Source organism: Crocuta crocuta, unplaced genomic scaffold (assembly GCF_008692635.1).
Source record: "Crocuta crocuta isolate KB4526 unplaced genomic scaffold, BGI_CrCroc_1.0 scaffold223, whole genome shotgun sequence".
Lineage (NCBI taxonomy): Eukaryota > Metazoa > Chordata > Mammalia > Carnivora > Hyaenidae > Crocuta > Crocuta crocuta.
Genome location: NW_027529426.1, coordinates 4,475,232 through 4,495,688, shown reverse-complemented (window position 1 = coordinate 4,495,688; position 20,457 = coordinate 4,475,232). Strand labels below are relative to the sequence as shown.

Genomic DNA, 20,457 nt, shown 5'->3' with positions numbered 1-20,457 from the left:
CTGGATAGTTAGATAAGTAAAAAGACAATTCATATTCAGTGGATAAATGTTAGGTAGGCCTAGGATTTAATGACTCTTCAAGAAATCAAAGTTTGATTTTACTATAAGAACCTATAGATTTGCTTAGATTTTTTTTAATTTTGAAAACTTCAATACCTTTGAAGAAAGCATGCCAAATAATCTTTTAATTATCAAATATACACAAATTATGGTGGCATTGTGATGTATTTGAAGAATTGATATTTTGGTTTGGTAAAGTAAGCCAAGAACAAATAATGTCCCCAAGCCCTGCAAGTCACTCATCAAGAGTCACACTGCTGATTGTTCCCACACCAATGGATTTAAAATGGAATGTATTATTACTTTTTTAACAGAATAAAGTGATTTATCCTTGACACATTTTATTATCCCTTTCCCTTTACACTTGCCTTTAGATGTTTGTTCCCGAGAAATAAAATCCATGAGTTTTGTGGACTCACAAGCCAAACACGAGGAACACATTTGAAATTCATTCATGATGCCTTGGCAAATTCTGGCGAAGTTTTGAAAGTTGGAGTGGTTTAGAAAGATTCCCATAATAGTCTGAGTTTCTCTTATTGGTTTCAGAAAAGTCACAAAAGAAAAATTTAAAGAGGGGAGTGAATAGTTGAAATTAGGTTGTAAACACACTTCCAGACATGATAGCTCCAATATATTTCCTATGAAGGAAAAAAAAATGTGTTTACTATGAAATTCTGAGTTTTTGTCATTCAAATAACACAATAAGCTACCAGTTTTTCTTAGGCAGATACGGTATATTTCAGTTTGTCAGTGAAAGGAATGTTTTCACCTGAATTAGCATCTATTTCATTTAAATATTTCTTTTAAATTTTTGTCAACATTTCGTATTAATTTTCAGAGAAGAGAAATTGAGACATTCTTGGAAACCTTAACATTTTAACCATTCTCTCTTCTGGAAAGTTTTCATGAACAAACTTTGGGTTCCTCCAAATCCATCTCTCCCAAAATAGAGGTTTATGTCAATTGCTCAGAGTTGAACAGGGAATAGAAAAACTTGAACAATAAGTATTAGTTTCTAAGAGCTGCTGTAACAAGCTACTACAACCTTGGTAGTCTAAAATAAGAGAAATTTATTCTCTTGCAACTCTGGAGATCAGAAGTTCAAACATCAGTTTTATTGGTCTGAAATCTAGGTGTCTGCAGGACTACTGTCCCTTTGATGGCTCTGAGGAAGAATCCGTTCCTTGCCTCCCTCTTCCAATTTTTGGTGGCCGTTGGCATTCCTTAGCTTGTTGACCACATCACTCCAATCTCCGTGTTTCTGGTCACCCTGCTTTCTCCTCTGTCCTGTCTTCTACTCTTCTGTCTGTGTCATCTCCCTCTGCCTCGCTTGTAAGCATGTTATATGGGACACTTGTGATTGGATATGGGTTACACCTGGTTAATACAAGATAATCTCCCCGTCTCAAGAACCTGAAGTTAATCACATCTGAAGAGAACTTTTTTCCTTATGAGGTAACACAAGTTCCAGGCATTGGCATGCGATATCTTTGGGGTGCCACTATTCAACCTACCTGAACTTCCAAAGATGAAATTTAACAGGGTGACATCATAATTTTTATTTTTTGTCTGAAGACAAACATCAGATATGGAAATGATGGTAGAAGAGAAACAACATTATATTCAAATAAGACAAGAACTCTAGAGCTAGATCTGTCCTTAGGCAAGATACTTGAACAATTTACTTAATCTCTGTAAGTCTTGCTTTCTTATCAGCAAAATAGAGATAATATCTCTAGATCCTGCTAAACTCACTGGGTTATAGTAGCCTCAAGAGGTATAGTACATATGAAAACACCTTTGAAATTTGTACAAATGTATATTACTTAAAATTCAAACCTATATTCCAAAATGAAAATTAAAAATTCAGCTTGCATTTAGGGTAGAATTATCTGTGAAATAATTCACGGAAGTAATTAAAACTCACTATATAAAAACTGAGAATCCCTATTTAGCAGTAATGGTCATGTAAGGAATAGGTAACCTCTCTCTCAGGTATGCCTAGTGTGGCAGTCATTTGCTGGTATGAAAAAATAACCCACATGCTCAAATGTATTTTTATGTGGCTTTCTTTACCATTTCTCATATAATCACATAGGGCAAAATACATGTTTCAATTTTCCTAAATAATGTGCAGTATAATGAAACAATTGCTTCAGTTCTTACAATGATTACTGCTAGTCATATATCTTGGTTCAACCTTGAAAGAAAACAAAGTTATTCATTGGTATTAAAGAATTTTTTATTTGTGGAATTTGTATTTTAATACTAATTTCATAAGTGTCTCATTACAGATAATCATATTTTTATTATTTAATAAAATTAGAGCCTCATTTTCAGCCTCCACATTTGAAATTGTTTCTATAATGATTCACATGTGATTTCTAGCTATAAACACATTTTGTACTTGCATTGCTAAAAATGTTTTTTCTGCAGGGGAGATGATATTTTACACAAATTTTATAATATGTTAATATATTTATAAACAATGTTGTGATCAAATTGTAACTAATTTTTAAGGCTATTTCCTTCAATAATAATGTCCCAGGAAGGGGGCACCTGGGTGGCTCAGTTGGTTGAGTGACTTCGGCTCAGGTCTTGATCTCATGTTTGGTGGGTTCGGGCCCTGCGTCAGGCTCTGTGCTGACAGCTCAGAGCCTGGAGCCTGCTTTGGTTTCCGTGTTTCCCTCTCTCTGCCCCTCCCCCAGCTCATGCTCTGTTTCTCTTTCTCTCAAAGATAAATAAACATAAATAAAAAAATAATGTCCCAGGAAGGAGATAGAAATGTACCATCTGACAGAATACTATAACCTATAGGTTTTTTATAGTATTAAAATACACAAAAACATCTCTTGCCATGTTTCCATTTTACTCACTGACATTTTTCATCTTATGTAATTTTCCATTTCTTGAATTTCTATTCCTACGATATAATCAAGATAGAGAAATAGAGAAATTTTTGCTGTCAATATTACAGTCTTCTTATCCAAAAAGTGACCAGCTAAGCTTTCTAGAATTAATGATGTATTCTTTATATTTGACTATCAGTCATTTTATGGTGGTTTTTAAACCTTAGTTTTAAATAATTCAATTGGAAAGGAGATAAATAGAGGATATATCCTTCCCTGGCATAATTTTAAGAAAGAATAAATTCTACTCAATCATTTTTGTTATCAAGTGGGCTATATTCTCATCTCCATAAACAAGGATATATGAATTTAACTACTGCCATTAATATTGCTGGCAGTCAGACATCTAAATTCTCACTCCCAGAGACAGAAATGCATTCCAGAATTATCCCAGTACTACAACTGCAATCTCTCATTATAAGTATATAGAATACCAAGCAGACTTAGGAAAAAACATTACAGGGGCACCTGGGTAGCTCAGTTGGTTGAGCCTCTGACTCTTGGTCATGAGGCTCAGGTCATGATCTCACAGTTCGTGGGTTCAAACCCTGCATCAGGCTCTGCGCCGTGTCACTCATGCGCGCGCTCTCTCTCTCTCAAAATGAATAAATAAACTTTAAAAAAACACGGAAAATACATTACAGTATAGGACAAATGCCTGTCAATCTTTTTTTTTGTAAGAAAGCCAGAGAGTAAGGCTAAAAAAAATCAACTACCTTTATTTTCTTTTTAAATTTCTGTTATAAAGCTTTATCATATATAAGCATATGTAAAATGTGTGGTGTCAGTTAAAGAATAATAAAAATAAACAAACACCCATGCATCTATCATGCAGGTTAAGGATATTAATATTACCAATATCTTTGAAGCACCCTATCTCTTCTCATCCCTACATATTCCTTTCTGAGAGGTTAACCACTATCATGAATTTTGCGTTTATCACTTCTTTGCTTTATCTTACAGCCTTTCCAGGATGTACATATTCCTCAGTAACATTGTTTCATTTAGCATATTTTAGAAATGTGTACATATATGTAATATGCTATATATATTCATCTATGACTTGCCTTTTTGTTTAATATGTTTTAGTCATGTTGCTGCATATAGCTATAGTTAACTTAACTGTCTGTGGCATTGTTTTGAATGAATATACTACAAGGTATTCATTCTTCTGACAGTAAACACCTGGGTTCTTTCTATTTTTACTGTTATGAATAATGCTGCTATGAACTATAGCCCTCATATATTGCCAGTGGGAACATAAAATAGTGCAGCCACTTTGGAAAACAGTTTTACATCTTTTAGATGTTAAATATATACTTAGTATATGGCTTAATAATTCTACTCCTAGGAATTTACACAAGAGAAATAAAAATACCTGTACCTGAATTTTCACGGCAGCTTTTTTATTTCTAATAGCCAAGAACTGGAAACAATCCAAATGCCCAACAACTAGGGAATATATAAGCAATTCTTGACATACCTTTATAACAGACTACTACTCAGCAACAAAAAGCAAGAAAATACTGATCCAAACAACAACATGTACACAATGAATCTCAAATGTGTCATGACAAGGGAAAGAAGCCAGATACAAATGATTGCATAGTTTATTATTCCATTTATATGAAATCCTAGAAAATGGAAAAATATATTGACAGTGGGAGAAGGGTTCTCCTGCAGAGGAGAAAGAGGGACTTTTGTGGAGTGTTAGAAAATGTTATATCTTGATTGTGGTGGTAGTTACAGTGGTGTGAACATTTGTCAAACTTGCAACTATATACTTACAATTAGAGCCTTTTATTATACGTAAATTTTATCTCAATAAATTTCATCTTTGAAGAATGCTATTATGAGCATTCATGAATATATCTGCTGGTATAAAAATACAGAAGTTTCTCTAGTATACATACTGAGTAAAATTGCTGGGATTTCAGTATGTATATCTTTGATTTTCCTAGAAAATACCAAATTGTTACATGAAGTGATTGTACCAATTTATACTCTCATGTGTGATGTATAAAGGTTCCTATTGACGATACAGCTTGGCCAAGGCCTTTCAAGTTTTGTCAACTCAGTGAGTATTAACCAGAATCTCATCATGTTTAAAAGCGGGTTTTCTTCTTTTTTTCTATTTTTACATTTTTTCTGTTAGGTTGTTTGTCTTTTTCTTATTACTGTTTGGAAGTTCTTTAAACTTTCTATTTAAAATTTTAAGAAGTTTCTTAAATATTTTATCAAGATATCATCTCACAGATTATGCCTTATCAATTTATTTTCTTTATGATCTTTTAATTAAAAGAAACTCTAAATTTGAATGCAGCAAATCTACCAATCATTTCTTTATAATTTATGCTTTGTGCCTTATTTAAGAAGTCCTTTTCCCTTGAAGTTAAAAAGATATTCTAAAAATTTTAAAGTTTTGCCTTTACATTTTTGTTCTTAATCTATCTGGAATTGAGTATAGTGTGAGGTAGGAAGCCACGTTAATTTTTTCTATATGTAATAATCAATTGCATTAGTGTTTATGGGATAGACTATTTTTTTCTCACTACACATAGAGACATCTAATCATGTATCAAGTACTCATAGATATATGAATGTATTTCTAGGATCTCAATTTTGTTTTATATATCCATTTTTCTATCTTGGCAAATTACACTGACTTAATTACTTGTAATTACTTAATTACTTTTGCTTTTATGAAAGTTTTTGTTAATGTTTTTTAAATTTATTCCTGAGAGAGAGAGAGAGCAGAGACAGAGAGCATGAGCAGGGGAGGGTCAGAGAAAGAGGGAGACACCGTGAGGAACCTACCTGTGATTCTGATTTGAATCTTGAAATCCATTGGAAGAGAGAGATAAGATACTGAGTTCCTCCTTTCACATTTTTCTTCTTTTCTTTCTCTATTTATATGTGCTTTCTTTGGTATCTTTCAATGATCTCTCTACAGTATGGTCCCATATGCCTTTTGTTAGATTTCCTTCTGGGTACCCTACTTTTTGTTAGTACCAACAGTACCTTTTAAGGATATGTTTTAAGTTTGTACGTGATATATGGAAATACAATTGACTTTTTAATATCAGTTTTATTTTTTGCCACTCTATAAACTTCCTTATTAACTTTTATTTTGTATAAATCTTTTGGTCTTTCTATGCAGATATGCTTGTCAAGTACAAATAATAACAATCTTATATATTGATTTCCAATCTTTATACCTTTTATTTCTTTTACTTTTCTTATTGCGCTACCAGGACCCCTAGTACCATGAAGAAGATGTTGAAAGAGGGCATCTTTGCCTGTTCTCGATCTTAAAAAGAATACTTATGTTTCATCACTGAGAATAATATTTCACATAATCATTTTTGGAGGCCCTGTATCAGTTTAAGGAAGCTCTCTTCTATTCCTACTTTGCTAAGGGTTTTTCATTACAAGGGCTGTTGAATATAATTGAATGCTCATTCAATAACTTTGAAATGATCTTGTGGTCTTTCTCTTTAATCTGTTAAACAGTGAAGTATCTTATTAGCATTTCTAATGCTGAATTATCTTGTATTCCAGGTATAAATATAATTTGATCATTTTACACATCTTTATACATATTTGATCATTTTTATCCAATTAGAATCTTTTTTTAAAGATTTAATTTTAGTAACCTCTACACCCAACATGGGGCTCAAACTCACAACCCCAAGATCAAGAGTTGCATACGCTACTGACTGAGCCAGGCAGATGCCCCTATCCAATTAGATTCTTAATGGTTTGTTTAAGAAAAATTTTTTTTAAAGAGAGAGCACGCAAATGGGGGAGAGGGGCAGACGGGGAGAAAGAGGGAGACAGAGAGGGAATCTTAAGCAGTCTTCATGCTTAGTGCAAAGCCTGACTGGGTCTCAATCCCACAATCCCGAGATCATGACCTGAGTCAAAATCAGGAGTCAGATGCTCAACTGACTGAGCCACTCAAGTACCCTTTAGTCTATGTTTATAAATGAGATTGGCCTATAAGGGTTTTTTTGTTGTTGTTGTTCCATCTTTGTTAAGTTTGGATACCAAGATATACTAAACAAATAAATTGGAAAATACTCTCCTGTTTCTATCTCCTGAAAAAGTTTGTTACGAAATTATTTAATATATGCAATCTATTTCTTGAAAGTTTGGCAGAACATGCATGTATAACTATCCAAATCTAGTTCTGTCAGCAAATATTAAACCATTGGTTCAATCTCTTTAATTGTTGTACAACTCTTTAGTTTTCCATTTCTTCCTAAGTAAGTTTGAGTAAGTTATATTTTTCTATAAATATGTCCTTCACATTTTAAATTTATTGACTTGAAGTTATTAATCTTTCATTACATTTTAAATTTCTAACTGTGTCCTTTTCCAGTCCTAACATTACTGACTTGTGGCTGCTTATCTTTTGATCATTCAGTTTTAATAGACAAAATAATAGCTTACCCAAAAATGTCCCCATCCTAATTCCCAGAACCTGTGAATATGTTACATTACATGACAAAGAGAAATTAAGGCAGAAGATGGAATAAAGGTAGCTGGTGCACTGGGTTTTTTTTTGTTTTTTTGTTTTTTTTTTTCTAGGAGAGAGAGAGAGAAACAGCGTGAGCAGGGGAGGGTCAGAGAGAGAGGGAGACACAGACTCTGAAATAGGCTCTAGGCTCTGAGCTGGCAGTCAGCACAGAGCCCGACGCAGGGCTCAAACCCACGAACCGCGAGATCATGACCTAAGCGTAAGTCGGATGCTTAACCGACTAAGCCACCCAGGCGCCCCAACTGGTGCACTGTTCTTAAAAAAGGGAAATTATCCTAGATTATCCAAGGACCTAATTAATCACAAATATGGAAGAGGAAGGGAAAAGAATCTGCGTCACAACGTGACAAAGACTCAACAGGCCATTTCTGGCTTTGAGGATGGAAGTTAAGAGACAAACCAACGCATGCAGGAAGCTTCCAGAAGCTGGAAAAGACAAGAAAATGGATCCTCACCTCTAGCCTCTGATAGGGATGCTATTTTTGTACAGCATTTTAGTTCTAACTTGGTTTTTCATTGACACACAAAATCAGTAGTTACTTTTGTTGTATTCAGTTAACATTTTCAAGATTTATTTAGATAAACTCACATGGTTATAGTTATTGAGGGTCTTTCCCTTGTCATTTCTTGCATCGCTGGCCTCCCTTCTAGGATTATATCTTTTCTCCTACAGTTAATTCTCTATAAAATCCTTCTCTGAAGATCTGCTGATTACAAACTCTCTATTTCTGTTCATCTGAAAATGCACATCTCACCAATTCCAGATCGATATTAATTTTACCTCAGTACTTTGCAGAAGTTATTCCACTGCCTCTGAGTTTCATTGGTGCTTTCAAGAAATGAACTACCTAATTATTGTTCCTTTGAAGATAATCAGTCTTTGTCTCTGGTTATTTTTAAGATTTGTTTATTTTTCATGTTCTAGAGAATTTTGTATTTATTCTCTTTGGGACTTGTTGGGTTTCCTGAATCTGAGGATGTATCTTTCATCACTTTTGTAAAATCCTCAGCCACATCTCTTCAAACATAGTTTTGTCCCCATTCTGTCTCTTCTCTCCTTTGGTAGCTTCATTAGAGATCTCTCCCTTTCTTCTCTACATCTCTTAACCTCTATTTCATATTTGCTCTTCCTCTGGCTCTCTATGTTGTGTTCTTAGTAATTTCTTCAGATATGTATTCCAATTCATTATTCAGTTACATCTGATCCATTTGTTCCATCCCGTGTGCTTTGACTTTCATCTTATTATAATTTCATAATTAGACTTTCAAGTTATTCTTTTTCAAATCTGCCAGATATTTTAGTGTCAGGTGTACAATATAGTGACTTTGTAAATCTGCCTGATTATTTTTAATAGTCTCGTTTCTTACTCATACTCATTTGATATCATTTTTTATTGAAACAAACTAAATATTTACCCTATGTGATGTATCTCATAACCCCAATATCTGAATTCATACAAGATCTGATTCTGCTATTTTTGTCTCTGTTGGCTCTTGTCTGTTCATGTGGGTTTTTTAAAGTTTGGTTGTTTGTTTATATTTGGTAATCTCTGCACCGACCACGGGGCCTGAATTCATGACCCCGAGAGCAAGTCACACGCTCCTCTGACTGAGCCTGCCTGGTGCTTCTAAGTCTTCATGTGTTTTATGATTTCTGATAGTAGCTCATGTTCCTTAGAATTTTGTTTGGGAAATTATTTGAGATCTGGTTTGAAGATGCTTTCCTCCATAAAGGATTGGTGTTCACCTCTGCCTGGTATCTAGTACCACATTATCTCAAAATCACTTTAAATTAAATTTCTTGGTGCGGTAAAAAAAAGAATCCTTATATACTGTTGGCATGTAAATTAATCTGTCCACTACGGAAAACAATATGGAGGATCCTCAAAAAATTAAAAATAGATCATATCATTCAGCAATTCCTCTTCTGAGTAGGTACCCAAAGGAAATGAAAACAGGAGTTCACAGAGATAGCTGCACTCCTGTGCAGTATTATCACAGTATTATTCGCAATATCCAAGATATGGGAATAACCCAGGTGCCCATCAATGGATGAATGAATAAAGATGTGTTATACATACACAAATGTAGTATTATTCACCTATGAGAAAGGAAAATATGCTGCCATCTGTGACAAAATGGATGGACCTGAGCACATTATCCTAAGTAAAATAAGATCAAGAAAGACAATTACTATATGATTATATATGTGAAATCTAAAAAACATTGAGTGGGAGAAAGAGAAGATAGTGGCAGAGCTGGAGGAACAGGACCCTAGGCTCACCTTGTCCCATGAACACAACTAGATAACTATCAAATTATCCTAATAATTCAGAAATCAACCTAAAGACTGACAGAACAAACTCCACAACCAAAAGGAGAGAAGAGGCCACATTGAAGAAGGTAAAAAGTGTGGATCCATGGTCTAGGGGAGAAATGGATCACAGGTACTGCAGAGGGGAAGGAGTCATGGCAATGGAGAAGGGCAAAAGAGAGAGAGAGAAAGAGAGAGGAACACAAAGGGAATGCACACAGAGAAACATTTTCCTTAGCCATTGGCTTGGAAAATGAGAAGGGCTATATTTTGTGAGCTCTTACAACCAGTGGAGCTTGAAGCTTTGAGTTTTAAAGGTCAGTGGGCTTGGCCAGGGCTGAGCCAAGAAGGCTCTGGGAGAGAAGGCAGGCAAACATCCCAGGGGCCAACAACATGGAAACAGCAATCTGAAGAGAGCCTGGGGCACACAGCAGTGAGATTATTTGCTCTTCTCAGAGCACGTTCCTGAGAGAGGCAGCTTCATGGAAATGCCTCTCAGATAACAAAGGAGCTGGTTGGCACCATGTCCCTCCCCCACCCCTCAGGATAAACACAGAGCCACCTGCAGGAGGCAGCACAGCACTGACACTGGCTGCCTAACTTGCTTACACCAAGTCCTCTGAGTTCAGACTAAACTACCCTTCTCAGTCAAGCTTGCCTCAGCCCCAGCATGGTGGGTCGCCTCCCCTAGAAGACCAGCAGAAACCTCTGCCCACACCACATCTGACCAGAAACTTCTGCAGGTGTCAGTTCTGGTGGAAGTGATATCAGGTCTCATTTCACAAGCAGACCAGAGCACACCTAGTTCAGGCCAAGGACCTGAACACTGCCCACAGCAGGCAAAGAGAGCCTCTGCAGATGACTGACCTGAAGGATAGAGCAGCCAAGGCACAATAGGGGAGCACACACAGCACACACCAGAGACACTCCCTGTGGCTCCAGGCCCTGTACACTATATGACCTCCTCATAAACCCATTACTTTTAGGAGCAGGAAACATAACTTGCTTTTCTAACCCAGAGAAGAAGGCAGAGGCTTAGACAAAATGCCAACATGGAGGAATTTATCCCAAATAAAAGAACAAGGTAAGGCCACAGGCAAATAACTAAGAAGAATAGATTTAAGTAACATTCCTGATGGAGAATTTAAAGCAACAATCATAAGTATACTCACTGGACTTGAGAAAAGAATAGAAAACATTAGTAAGATCCTTACCATAGAGATAAAAGAGTGAAGAAAGAATCAATCAGAGAGATAAAGAATGTAGCAAAAGAGATTGGAAACAGGCTTGATGCAATGAAGAGCAGGTTGAAGGAAGGAGAGGGATGAATTAATGATCTAGAAGTCAAGGTAAAGGAAAATAATGAAGGTGAACAAAAGAGAGAAAGAATTATGGAACATGAGAATACACTTAGGGAATTCAGTGACTCAATCAACCATAATAACATTCATATTACAGGAGTCTCAAAAGAAGAAGAGGGAGAAAGGAGGGCAGAAAATTTATTTGAGAAAATAGCTGAAAAGTTCCCTAATCTGGGGAAGGAAACAGACATCCGGATCCAGGAGGCACAAAGAACTCTCATCAAAATTAATAAAAGCAGGCCAACACCAAGATATAATTAAATTTGCAAAATATGGTGATAAACAATCTTAAAAGCAACCAGACAAAAGAAGTCCTTAACTTACAAGGGAATACCCATAAGCCTAGCTGGAGATTTCTCAGCAGAAACTTGGCAAGACGTGATATATTTCAAGTACTGAATGGAAAAAAATCTGCAGCCATGAATGCTCTATCCAGCAAGGCTATCACTCAGAATACAAAGAGAGATAAAGAGTTTCCCAGGCAAACAGAAAGTAAAGGAGTTCATGACCACTAAACCAGTCCTGCAAGAAACATTAAAAGGGACTCTTTGGGAAGAAAAGAAAAAAAGTGACAAATACTAGAAAGGAACAGAAAAATTTCCAGAAACAACAACAAAACAAGTAATAAAAGGACAATACATCCATATCTATCAATAATCAATAATAACTTTGAATATAAATGGACTATATACTTCAATAAAAAGACATAGGGCCTTAGAATGGAATAAAAAATAAGATCTGTCTGTATGCTTCCTCCAAGAGATTCATTTTAGACATAAGACAGTTGCAGATTGAAAGTTGGGGATGGAGAAATATTTATCGTGTGAATGAATGTCAAAAGAAAGCCAAAGTAGCAATACTTACATCAGACAAACTACACTTTAAAATAAAGACTGGAGGGGCGCCTGGGTGGCAAGGCTGGTTAAGTGTCTGACTCTTACTATAGGCTCAGATCATGATCTCTCAGTTTGTGACATTGAGTCCTGCATTGGGCTGTGCACTGACAATGCAGAGACTGCTTAGAATTCTCTCTCTCTCTGCCCCTCTCATGCTCGTGCTCTCCCTCTCTCAAAATCATAAATAAACTCTAAAAAAAATAAAACAAAGACTGTAACAAAGATAAAGAAGGAGAGTATATTATAATAAAGGGGATAATCCAACAAAAAGATCTAACAATTGCAAATATTTATGTACCCAACATGAGGCATCCAAATATATAAAACAGTTAATAACAAACATAAAGGAACTAATCAATAATAATACAATAATACTAGGGGACTTTAATAGCCCACTTACATCAATGGACAGATCGTTTAAACAGAAAATCAACAAGGAAATAATGGCTTTGAATATTATATTTGACCAGATGGACTTAACAGATATTTCAGAACATTTCATCCTAAAGGAGCAGAATACACATTCTTTTCAAGTGCACATGGGACATTCTCCAGAATAGGTCACATATTAGGCCATAAAACAGGCCACAACAAATACAGAAAGATTGAAATCTTGCCATGCATCTTTTCTGACCACAATATTTTGAAACTAGAAGTCAACCACAGGAAAAAATCTGGGAAGACCACAAATACATGGAAGTTAATAAACGTGCTACTAAACAATGTATGGGTCAACCAGGAAATCAAAGAAGAGATTTTTAAAATACGTGGAAACAAATGAAAATGCAAACACAACAACCCCAAACCTTTGGGATGCAGTAGAAGCTGTTATAGGAGGGAAGTTTATACCAACACAGGCCTACTTCAAGAAGCAAGAAAAATCTCAAATAAACAACTTAACCCTATACCTAAAGGAGCTAGAAAAAGAACAACGAACAAAACCCCAAATCAGCAGAAATAAGGAACTAATAAAGATTAAGGCAGCAATAAATGGTATAAAAACTAGAAAAACAATAGAACAGATCAATGAAACCAGGGACTGATTCTTTGAAAAATTAATAAAATTGATAAAGCTCAAGCCAGAGTTATCAAAAAGAAAAGAGAAAGGACCCAAATAAATAAAATTATAAATGGGGGAAGAGAAATAACCACTAACACCACAGAAATACAATTATAAGAGAATACTGTGAAAAATGATAGGCCAACCAATTGGACAACCTGGAAGTAATGGATAAATTCATAGAAACATATAAACTACCAAAACTGAAATAGGAAGAAATAGAAATTTTGAATAGACCAATAATTAGCCAAGAAATACAATCAGTAATCAAAATCTCCCAATAAAAAAAAAGTTGAACCAGGACCAGATGACTTCACAAGTAAATTCCACCAACCATTTAAAGAATAGTTAATAGGGGTGCCCAGGTGGCTTAGTCGGCTTTAGCTCAGGTCATGATCTTGCAGTCTGTGAGTTAAGCCCCATGTCAGGCTCTGCGCTGACAGCTCAGAGTCTAGAGCCTGCTTCAGATTCTGTGTCTCCCTTTCTCTCTGTCTGTCCTTCTCTCTCTCTCTCTCTCTCTCTTTGTCAAAAAATAAACATTTAAAAAAATTTTAAAGGAGAGTTAATATCTATTCTTCTCAAAGTATTCAAAAAAATGGAAATGAAAGGAAAACATCCAAATTCATTCTGAGGCCAGCATTACCCTGATACCAAAACCAGATAAAGACACCACACACACACACACACACACACACACACACACAGAGACAAAAGAACTACAGGCCAATATCTCTGATGAACACAGATGTAAAATTCCTCAACAAAGTACTAGTGAACAATGTCACATGTCAAATTTATACAAGAAAAAAAATAAAAACAAGACTTAACTCTTAGATTGGGCCTTTTAAACCTCATAGGCAATGATCAGGAATATCCAACTTATGGCCAGCTTGTGTTCACAAACTCTCAAGGGAAAGTTTTTCCTTACTCTCACCAGGGCTTAGGCAAAGACAGACAAAGTTCCTCACAGCCAGACAAGTTTTCCCTAGATTATTCCTTACTCCTTCACAAAGCATGTCACCTTTTGTGTCCTAGTCTTAAACTTTGGCTTCTGTCCCTCCATGCATGACCCATGAAACAGACTCTAGGCCACCAGAAATTGGTAGCTGCTACTCAGGTGACCAATCTGTTTACTCTTGCTTACCTATCTGGATTCATAATTTCTAATCATTTTCCACCTTTGAGGAGTTTTCTTATTTTGTTAGTAGTTCAACTATGTATTTTTTTGTTGTTCTTAATGTTTTAGTTTTTAATATTTTATCTCACATTTTTAGATATTTTGTGCCAAGAGTGTTTTTCAAGGTTGAATGCAAGAAGTCTCAACTCTCTGTTAACCTTCAAAAATAAGTAAGAATGCACAGTAAAACCTTTATTGTTTGACAGACAACAGTAGCTCCAGAAACTACTCTATGTCAAGTCATATTTTCCCAATACCTAGGCTATTTCTCTGTTAACGAGTGTCTGTGGCTGAATATTTTCAGATAGTCTCTCTTGCAAATGATGCTTCGCCACAAATGAGACGAAATATTTAATGTGTCAGAATGAGTTATTGTATGTAAAAGTACTTGGTATAGTACCTGGTACATGTGAAAGTATTATATTTTTTAAAAATTTAATAGTTGTTAGTCCATATCCCAGACCTTATTGTGAATTATTTATTAACTTTTTTTTTTTAATTTTTTTTTATGTTTTATTTATTTCTGAGAGAGACAGACAGTGTGAGCAGGGGAGGGTCAGAGAGAGAGGGAGATACAGAATCCGAAACAGGCTCCAGACTCTGAGCTAGCTGTCAGCACAGAGCCCGCCGCAGGGCTCGAACCCATGAACTGTGAGATCATGACCTGAGCCGAAGTCGGACGCTTAACCGACTGAGCCACCCAGGTGCCCCTATTGATTAACTTTTTAATGAGCCAGTTGATGAGAGGAAAATAAAGTCCCCATTTTTAAGAACTAAGAACACTTTCAGGCAAATTAGTTGCAGTTACCCTTGATAACACTGTTCTTTATAGTATAGACATACGTAATGTGTACATAGGCTTGATACTTCAGGGTTTATCCTACACTTTTTAGGTAAAGTTTCTTTGTCCAGTGTTCTCTTCCAGTTCACTGTCCATTATACTATCATTTCCATCAGAAAGTGTGAAATGCCAGGGAAAATGAAAGCTAGTAAACATAGTTTATGTCAGTTTGGCTCTTACAAGTAAGCGAGGAAGTCAAACAGCTAAATAAAATTAGATTTGAGGTGTTGTTATCTGCTATTCCTGTCTCGCATTGCCATGAATTATCAGCAAGACATTTGTATAACTACAATTTCTAGTTTCAAAAACTTCTGAGCTATTTCTATGGGTACATTTTATTTGAAAACCAATAATAATTGCTTCTCTTAGAGAGGGCTTCTGCAAGCAGGTAAGGAAAAATATTAGCTGATCGTTAGAGCTCTGACAGTTGTCTCTTTGCAACAAAAATGGAAGAAACATCCTCCCCAGACAGGCCTGGAAGCAACGTGTATGTTCCCCTCGCACCTTTTTACATTGCTATTTTAGTAACTACAGTATTGTATTTAATTATTTGCTAGTCAGTTCTCCCCCTAACTGAAAACTCCTTGAAGGAAGAGTTGCCTGTTGTTTTTGTAGCCCTGGGTTCCTGGTACAGGTAGACACTATTCATTCCAATTTCAGTAAATGTGCTGCAAAAGCCAGCACAGGTAGGCACTATTCATGACCAGAGGAATAAATAAATAAAAAATCACTGAGATTGATATGAGTTAGCCAGGTCTCTCTCTCTTAAACACTGTAAGTCCAATAAACGTAGATTGGTGAAGTCTCTTGTTTGGGGCAACCCAGACTCTCTTAATTACAAGTAGCTCTGAATCAATATATATCCATTCCTTTTCTATCTCCATTATCTACATGCAATATAAGTATACCAAGTCATTACATTAACTACTGTATCTTAGTCTAAGCGGTCTTTCAAATAAACTGGAAGTATTAAAATAGTTTCTCTTGCCAATGTGTACTCAATGCAAACTCACTAAAAGTCCAAAACACCATTGAAGTTCCTCTTCTTCAGTAAAGTTAGACTAGATAGCTTATACTGTGTAATTATAATTGAATATTCTGAGTAATGATTATTCAGAGACTCTGATACATTCTTGATGAAAAATGATCAAACACAGTTCTCTATTTTTAACTTAGGCCTTCAGAGGGTTTATTATTTTGAAATCAAATCTATTAAACCTCATGAATACATTATTCCTCATTAAGATTCTTTCTGAATTCATTTGATGTGTTAACGACATAGTATCAGTGAATAATTTATAAAAGTCATTTTATAATATTTGTCTTAGAAATTAAAGTGAATAGGATGTAAGAAAAAAAATGGGGAAAAAACCCACAAGTAACTGATAGGGAGAGTAAGACTATACAGGAGAATTTCAAGGTTAATTTTAGCACTTCTTGAACACTCTTAGCTTATCATCTAAAAATTTTTACCGGATATTTTATTTTATGAAATATGCCAGTCGACAAGCCAGTTCATTTCATAAGGCAACTGTTACTGTGATTTACAAATTACTGAAAAAAAGTCAAACGATTATTTGCCTTTAGTTTAATCTGTATTAGACTATATAAAATGGAGCTATATGAACTTGTTCCTGGTGATCCATAAACCATTATAAAATATAAAATATTATTGCACTATTGCATGTGTAAAATATTTTACCCAATCATCAGTCTTTCATTTATGGCAGCTCTGTGCAAAATCCCTTCTACCACAAAATGACATCAGGATAAGATGGTGGTTTTCAAATATTTTTGTTTGTTGGCCCCAAAGAAGTTCCCTTTGAAATAAAATTCCCAAATAAATCTATCCCCTTGAAGAGTCCAAGAAAATATCTGTGCTGTTCTTAGACCAGGAAAAGTGAAATGACTATTTTAAGTTTGCAGAGGCATTATAGGTAGTATTGAGAGCTGATGTAATTAGTTACGAAAGTATGAAAGCAAAAATCATTAATGATTGGTTACTGTCAAGATATCTGCCCAAGAAAGAAAAACTTCTCACATGCTCTGGCAATCACTTGTTCTCAGAATACAGTAACAAAGTGTTAGCGAGTAGTTTATGAAATCTTTTTTTGGCCGATTACCTGGTTTCCATGAGATGAACCTGATTTTTTGGAGATGCTAGGTCCATCTTCATGGCCTACCTTAGATAACTATTAAATGAGCTTACTCTCCACCACAAAAGGCATAAAAAATGAAATATGTTGTCTCCATTCCAATTCTAACCATTCTCTATATTTTCACTAAGTGGAATCAAGAATTAAAATATATGTTATGATTGTTTAGTCTGAGGAACATAATGGCAGAAAACCAAGAAAATTTTGAAAAATTCAATCATTCACAAAATTGCACACAGTGTTTATTTAGCAAAAATATTGTTATCTGGCCACTTAGTTTCATGTCCATGCAATAGTGATCATGGCAGCAAGTCATCAAATATAACCTTTTCTCTGCTTTTAAGCAAATTCATATAACTTTAATGATAAAATATGGTATTTTATTTTTTCCTTTTCTTATTATTAAGTGCTAGGGAGCACAACTATTTTCCAAACTCACATTTATATATTTTTAAATCCTTTACTGACATGTAAAAATAGTTTAAATTTACATGTATTTATTTCCTTATCCTAGGTTCTAACAATCATATCACAAATCCCTGAAATATCTACAGAGTTCATTTTGTTCCATTTTTCTCTGGTTACAGATATACATACACACACACCTGCTGAAATTTGCACCCATCTTATTTTAAGTACCCTTATTTTTCAAAAAGCAACAGTGAGTTATTTGTGCGAAATAGCTGTGGTAGGGGGAAATCAAACATTTTTAACAATAAATATGACTTGCTTTATAAAATAATTCTAGAATATAAAAGCATACTTAAAACTATTTTGAAGGAAACTACTTCAAAGAGCAAAATCATGTGATGCGATGAATAATAAACTCAATGTTTAAAACCTAGACTACAGATTTTAAATATTTCTTTTCCTTTTTTATTTCATTATGGTATGCCATAATAACTAAGTACTGTGAATAAGGTTTCTCAGCTATCTAACAGTCAACCAAAAGTTGACTTCAGCCCAGTTCTACTTCAGATGTAAAACTTCAGCCCAGGCAGCATGTATCCAAAGAGAGGATCTTTCCTGTAACCATTAGCTATCATAATTTTTTTTAATTAGAAAAAGAAAAGATCAATTATAATTATGTACTCACCTTTTGGTGTCTTAAAATGTTCTGGCAAAATTAAAATGAATGTGATCACAATTGCCAAAAGTAATTTAAAGAGGGCTGTTTTTGTCATGTCTCTTCACATGACACAATGTGTTCCCCTCCAGTACACTGGTGACATGTTTCTTCCTGCTTTGGGTTTCATCTCTGCAGTACTTTAAGTTTATGCAAGCAACTTCATACTCACTTCCTTTTGTGTAAGACTTTAAAAAAAAAAAGAGGGCTTGATTGCTTCTCAGCCTTTTAGCTAAGATAAAGTGTAAAAAAAGAGGCCTTGAATTGAGACTTTCATTTTGAGTCACTTTCCATTAAGAAGACTACCATCTGATAGACACTTTCAAACTATCTTCTAAACAAGAAAGATAAAGAAGTGATCTCAAGAAGCAAAAGTGTCTTGTCCTCACCTAGATTGGAAGCTCTTTTCCCATTTTTGCTAATGTGGGTGCATAAATATAAACCCACAATATACACACCAAAAATAAAACGATGAAGGTCAGTCATGTCCATTCATTCATTTACTTAAATGATTGTTGACCCCTTTTAAGTGCCAGGCACTGAACTGGATTCTTGTGTTCAGAAACTGTGTGTCTATTAGACAGTAAACAGTACAAATGTAAGGATAAACCAAAATTTCAGTTCTACTTCACTACCTTGTATAAAGCAGTAGAATGTGACTCATTATCATCATGCCTATAAACGTGATAACTATTACAGAATCCACATTGTCAGTTCCCATTTCAAAAATGATCTTTCATTATGATAATCCAAGTGAAATAAAATACTTTGTTTTAGAATATAAATGAAGAGTAGGGGGAAATCATGTTGAATAAAGAACATGTGCAAACAAATACTTTTCCTCCGTTGTTCTTGTTTTCTGGTTTAAAAAATGGTAGGGAATATCTCCAATCATTTTTTCCTTGCTGACTCCCTCCTGTACCCCCATCACCCCATCTATTTCCATTCATCTATCTTATTTGTTCTTACTCACACAACCCAGGGCTTTGTGGAACAATGGGTGAGTAGGAGGCAGGGAACAAAATCATGCTGTGGATATATTGTGAGTATAAATTAACTATCTCATCTTCTGATTGCGTGTGAAGATTTGATGGGCAGATGGGAATCATGAGTTAAGAGACCTTAGAAACTGAATCCAAGAACAGTCAAATGGGACTAAAACTTCAAACATTAGACTTATTTTGTGACCAGCATCAAGGATCATTCTAGGGAAGAGAACTATTGATAAGACTCATTGCCTGCACAGCTTACTGGACTGAGACATAATTGTGTTGTATGTCCAGCAGCATGCTCAGTAAAGATGCTGGTAGAAAGGGGTAAGTAACCTTGTCCCTTAATTCTTTCCCATCTTACGGGTGTCACTAGCTGAGTGTGGACTTTCTATTTCTCATTTGACCCTGTTTTGGTTCCCTAATCTTTACCTGTGAATACAAACATTCCAACCATAATTTTACTAACGGAGAAGAAATTGATCAGGAAAACATTTACTAGGGGCACCTGGGGGGCTCAGTCGGTTAAGCGTCCGACTTCAGCTCAGGTCATGATCTCACGGTTCGTGGGTTCAAGCCCCGCATCGGGCTCTGTGCTGACAGCTAGCTCAGAGCCTGGAGCCTGTTTCAGATTCTGTATCTCCCTCTCTCTCTGACCCTTCCCTGCTCACAGCTGTCTCTCTCTCTCTCTCTCTCAGAAAATAAATTTTAAAAACAAAAAACAAAAAAAAAAAAGAAAAGAAAACATTTACTTGATACTACACCACTTAGTTTAGTTTAATTCCTTTGTCAATTTTCTTTAAAAGGGCAATTAAACCACTTTATCCACATTAATTAACTGGAATTAATTTTGTTAGTGTCCATTCATTTCTATGAACAATAATGTTTTGTTCATTAATTATTTTGTCCCTATCAAGTGTTATTGATTTGTGAGTTTTCTTTGTGGTAGTATTCTTGTAGACCTGCTTCTTCCTTCCCTACCCCTTTCCCCTAATATGACCTCAGATTGGTTATTTTATTCTTGA

General features: G+C 35.2%; 1 protein-coding gene across 3 annotated transcripts in view; it reads right to left on the bottom strand.

The window, feature by feature from the left end:
- Window positions 1-18,561, bottom strand: part of TMEM156 (transmembrane protein 156) — a 42,596-nt gene extending 24,035 nt beyond the window's left edge. For all 3 annotated transcript variants that reach the window (XM_077758942.1, XM_077758941.1, XM_077758940.1), the window contains exons 1-2: window positions 18,414-18,561; window positions 429-698 (exon numbers count right to left, since the gene is read on the bottom strand). In XM_077758942.1, the coding sequence (XP_077615068.1) occupies window positions 429-698; window positions 18,414-18,501 (358 nt within the window). In that variant the 5' untranslated portion in view covers window positions 18,502-18,561. The remainder of the gene's footprint in view (window positions 1-428; window positions 699-18,413) is intronic.
- Between the last annotated feature and the right edge of the window lie 1,896 nt (window positions 18,562-20,457).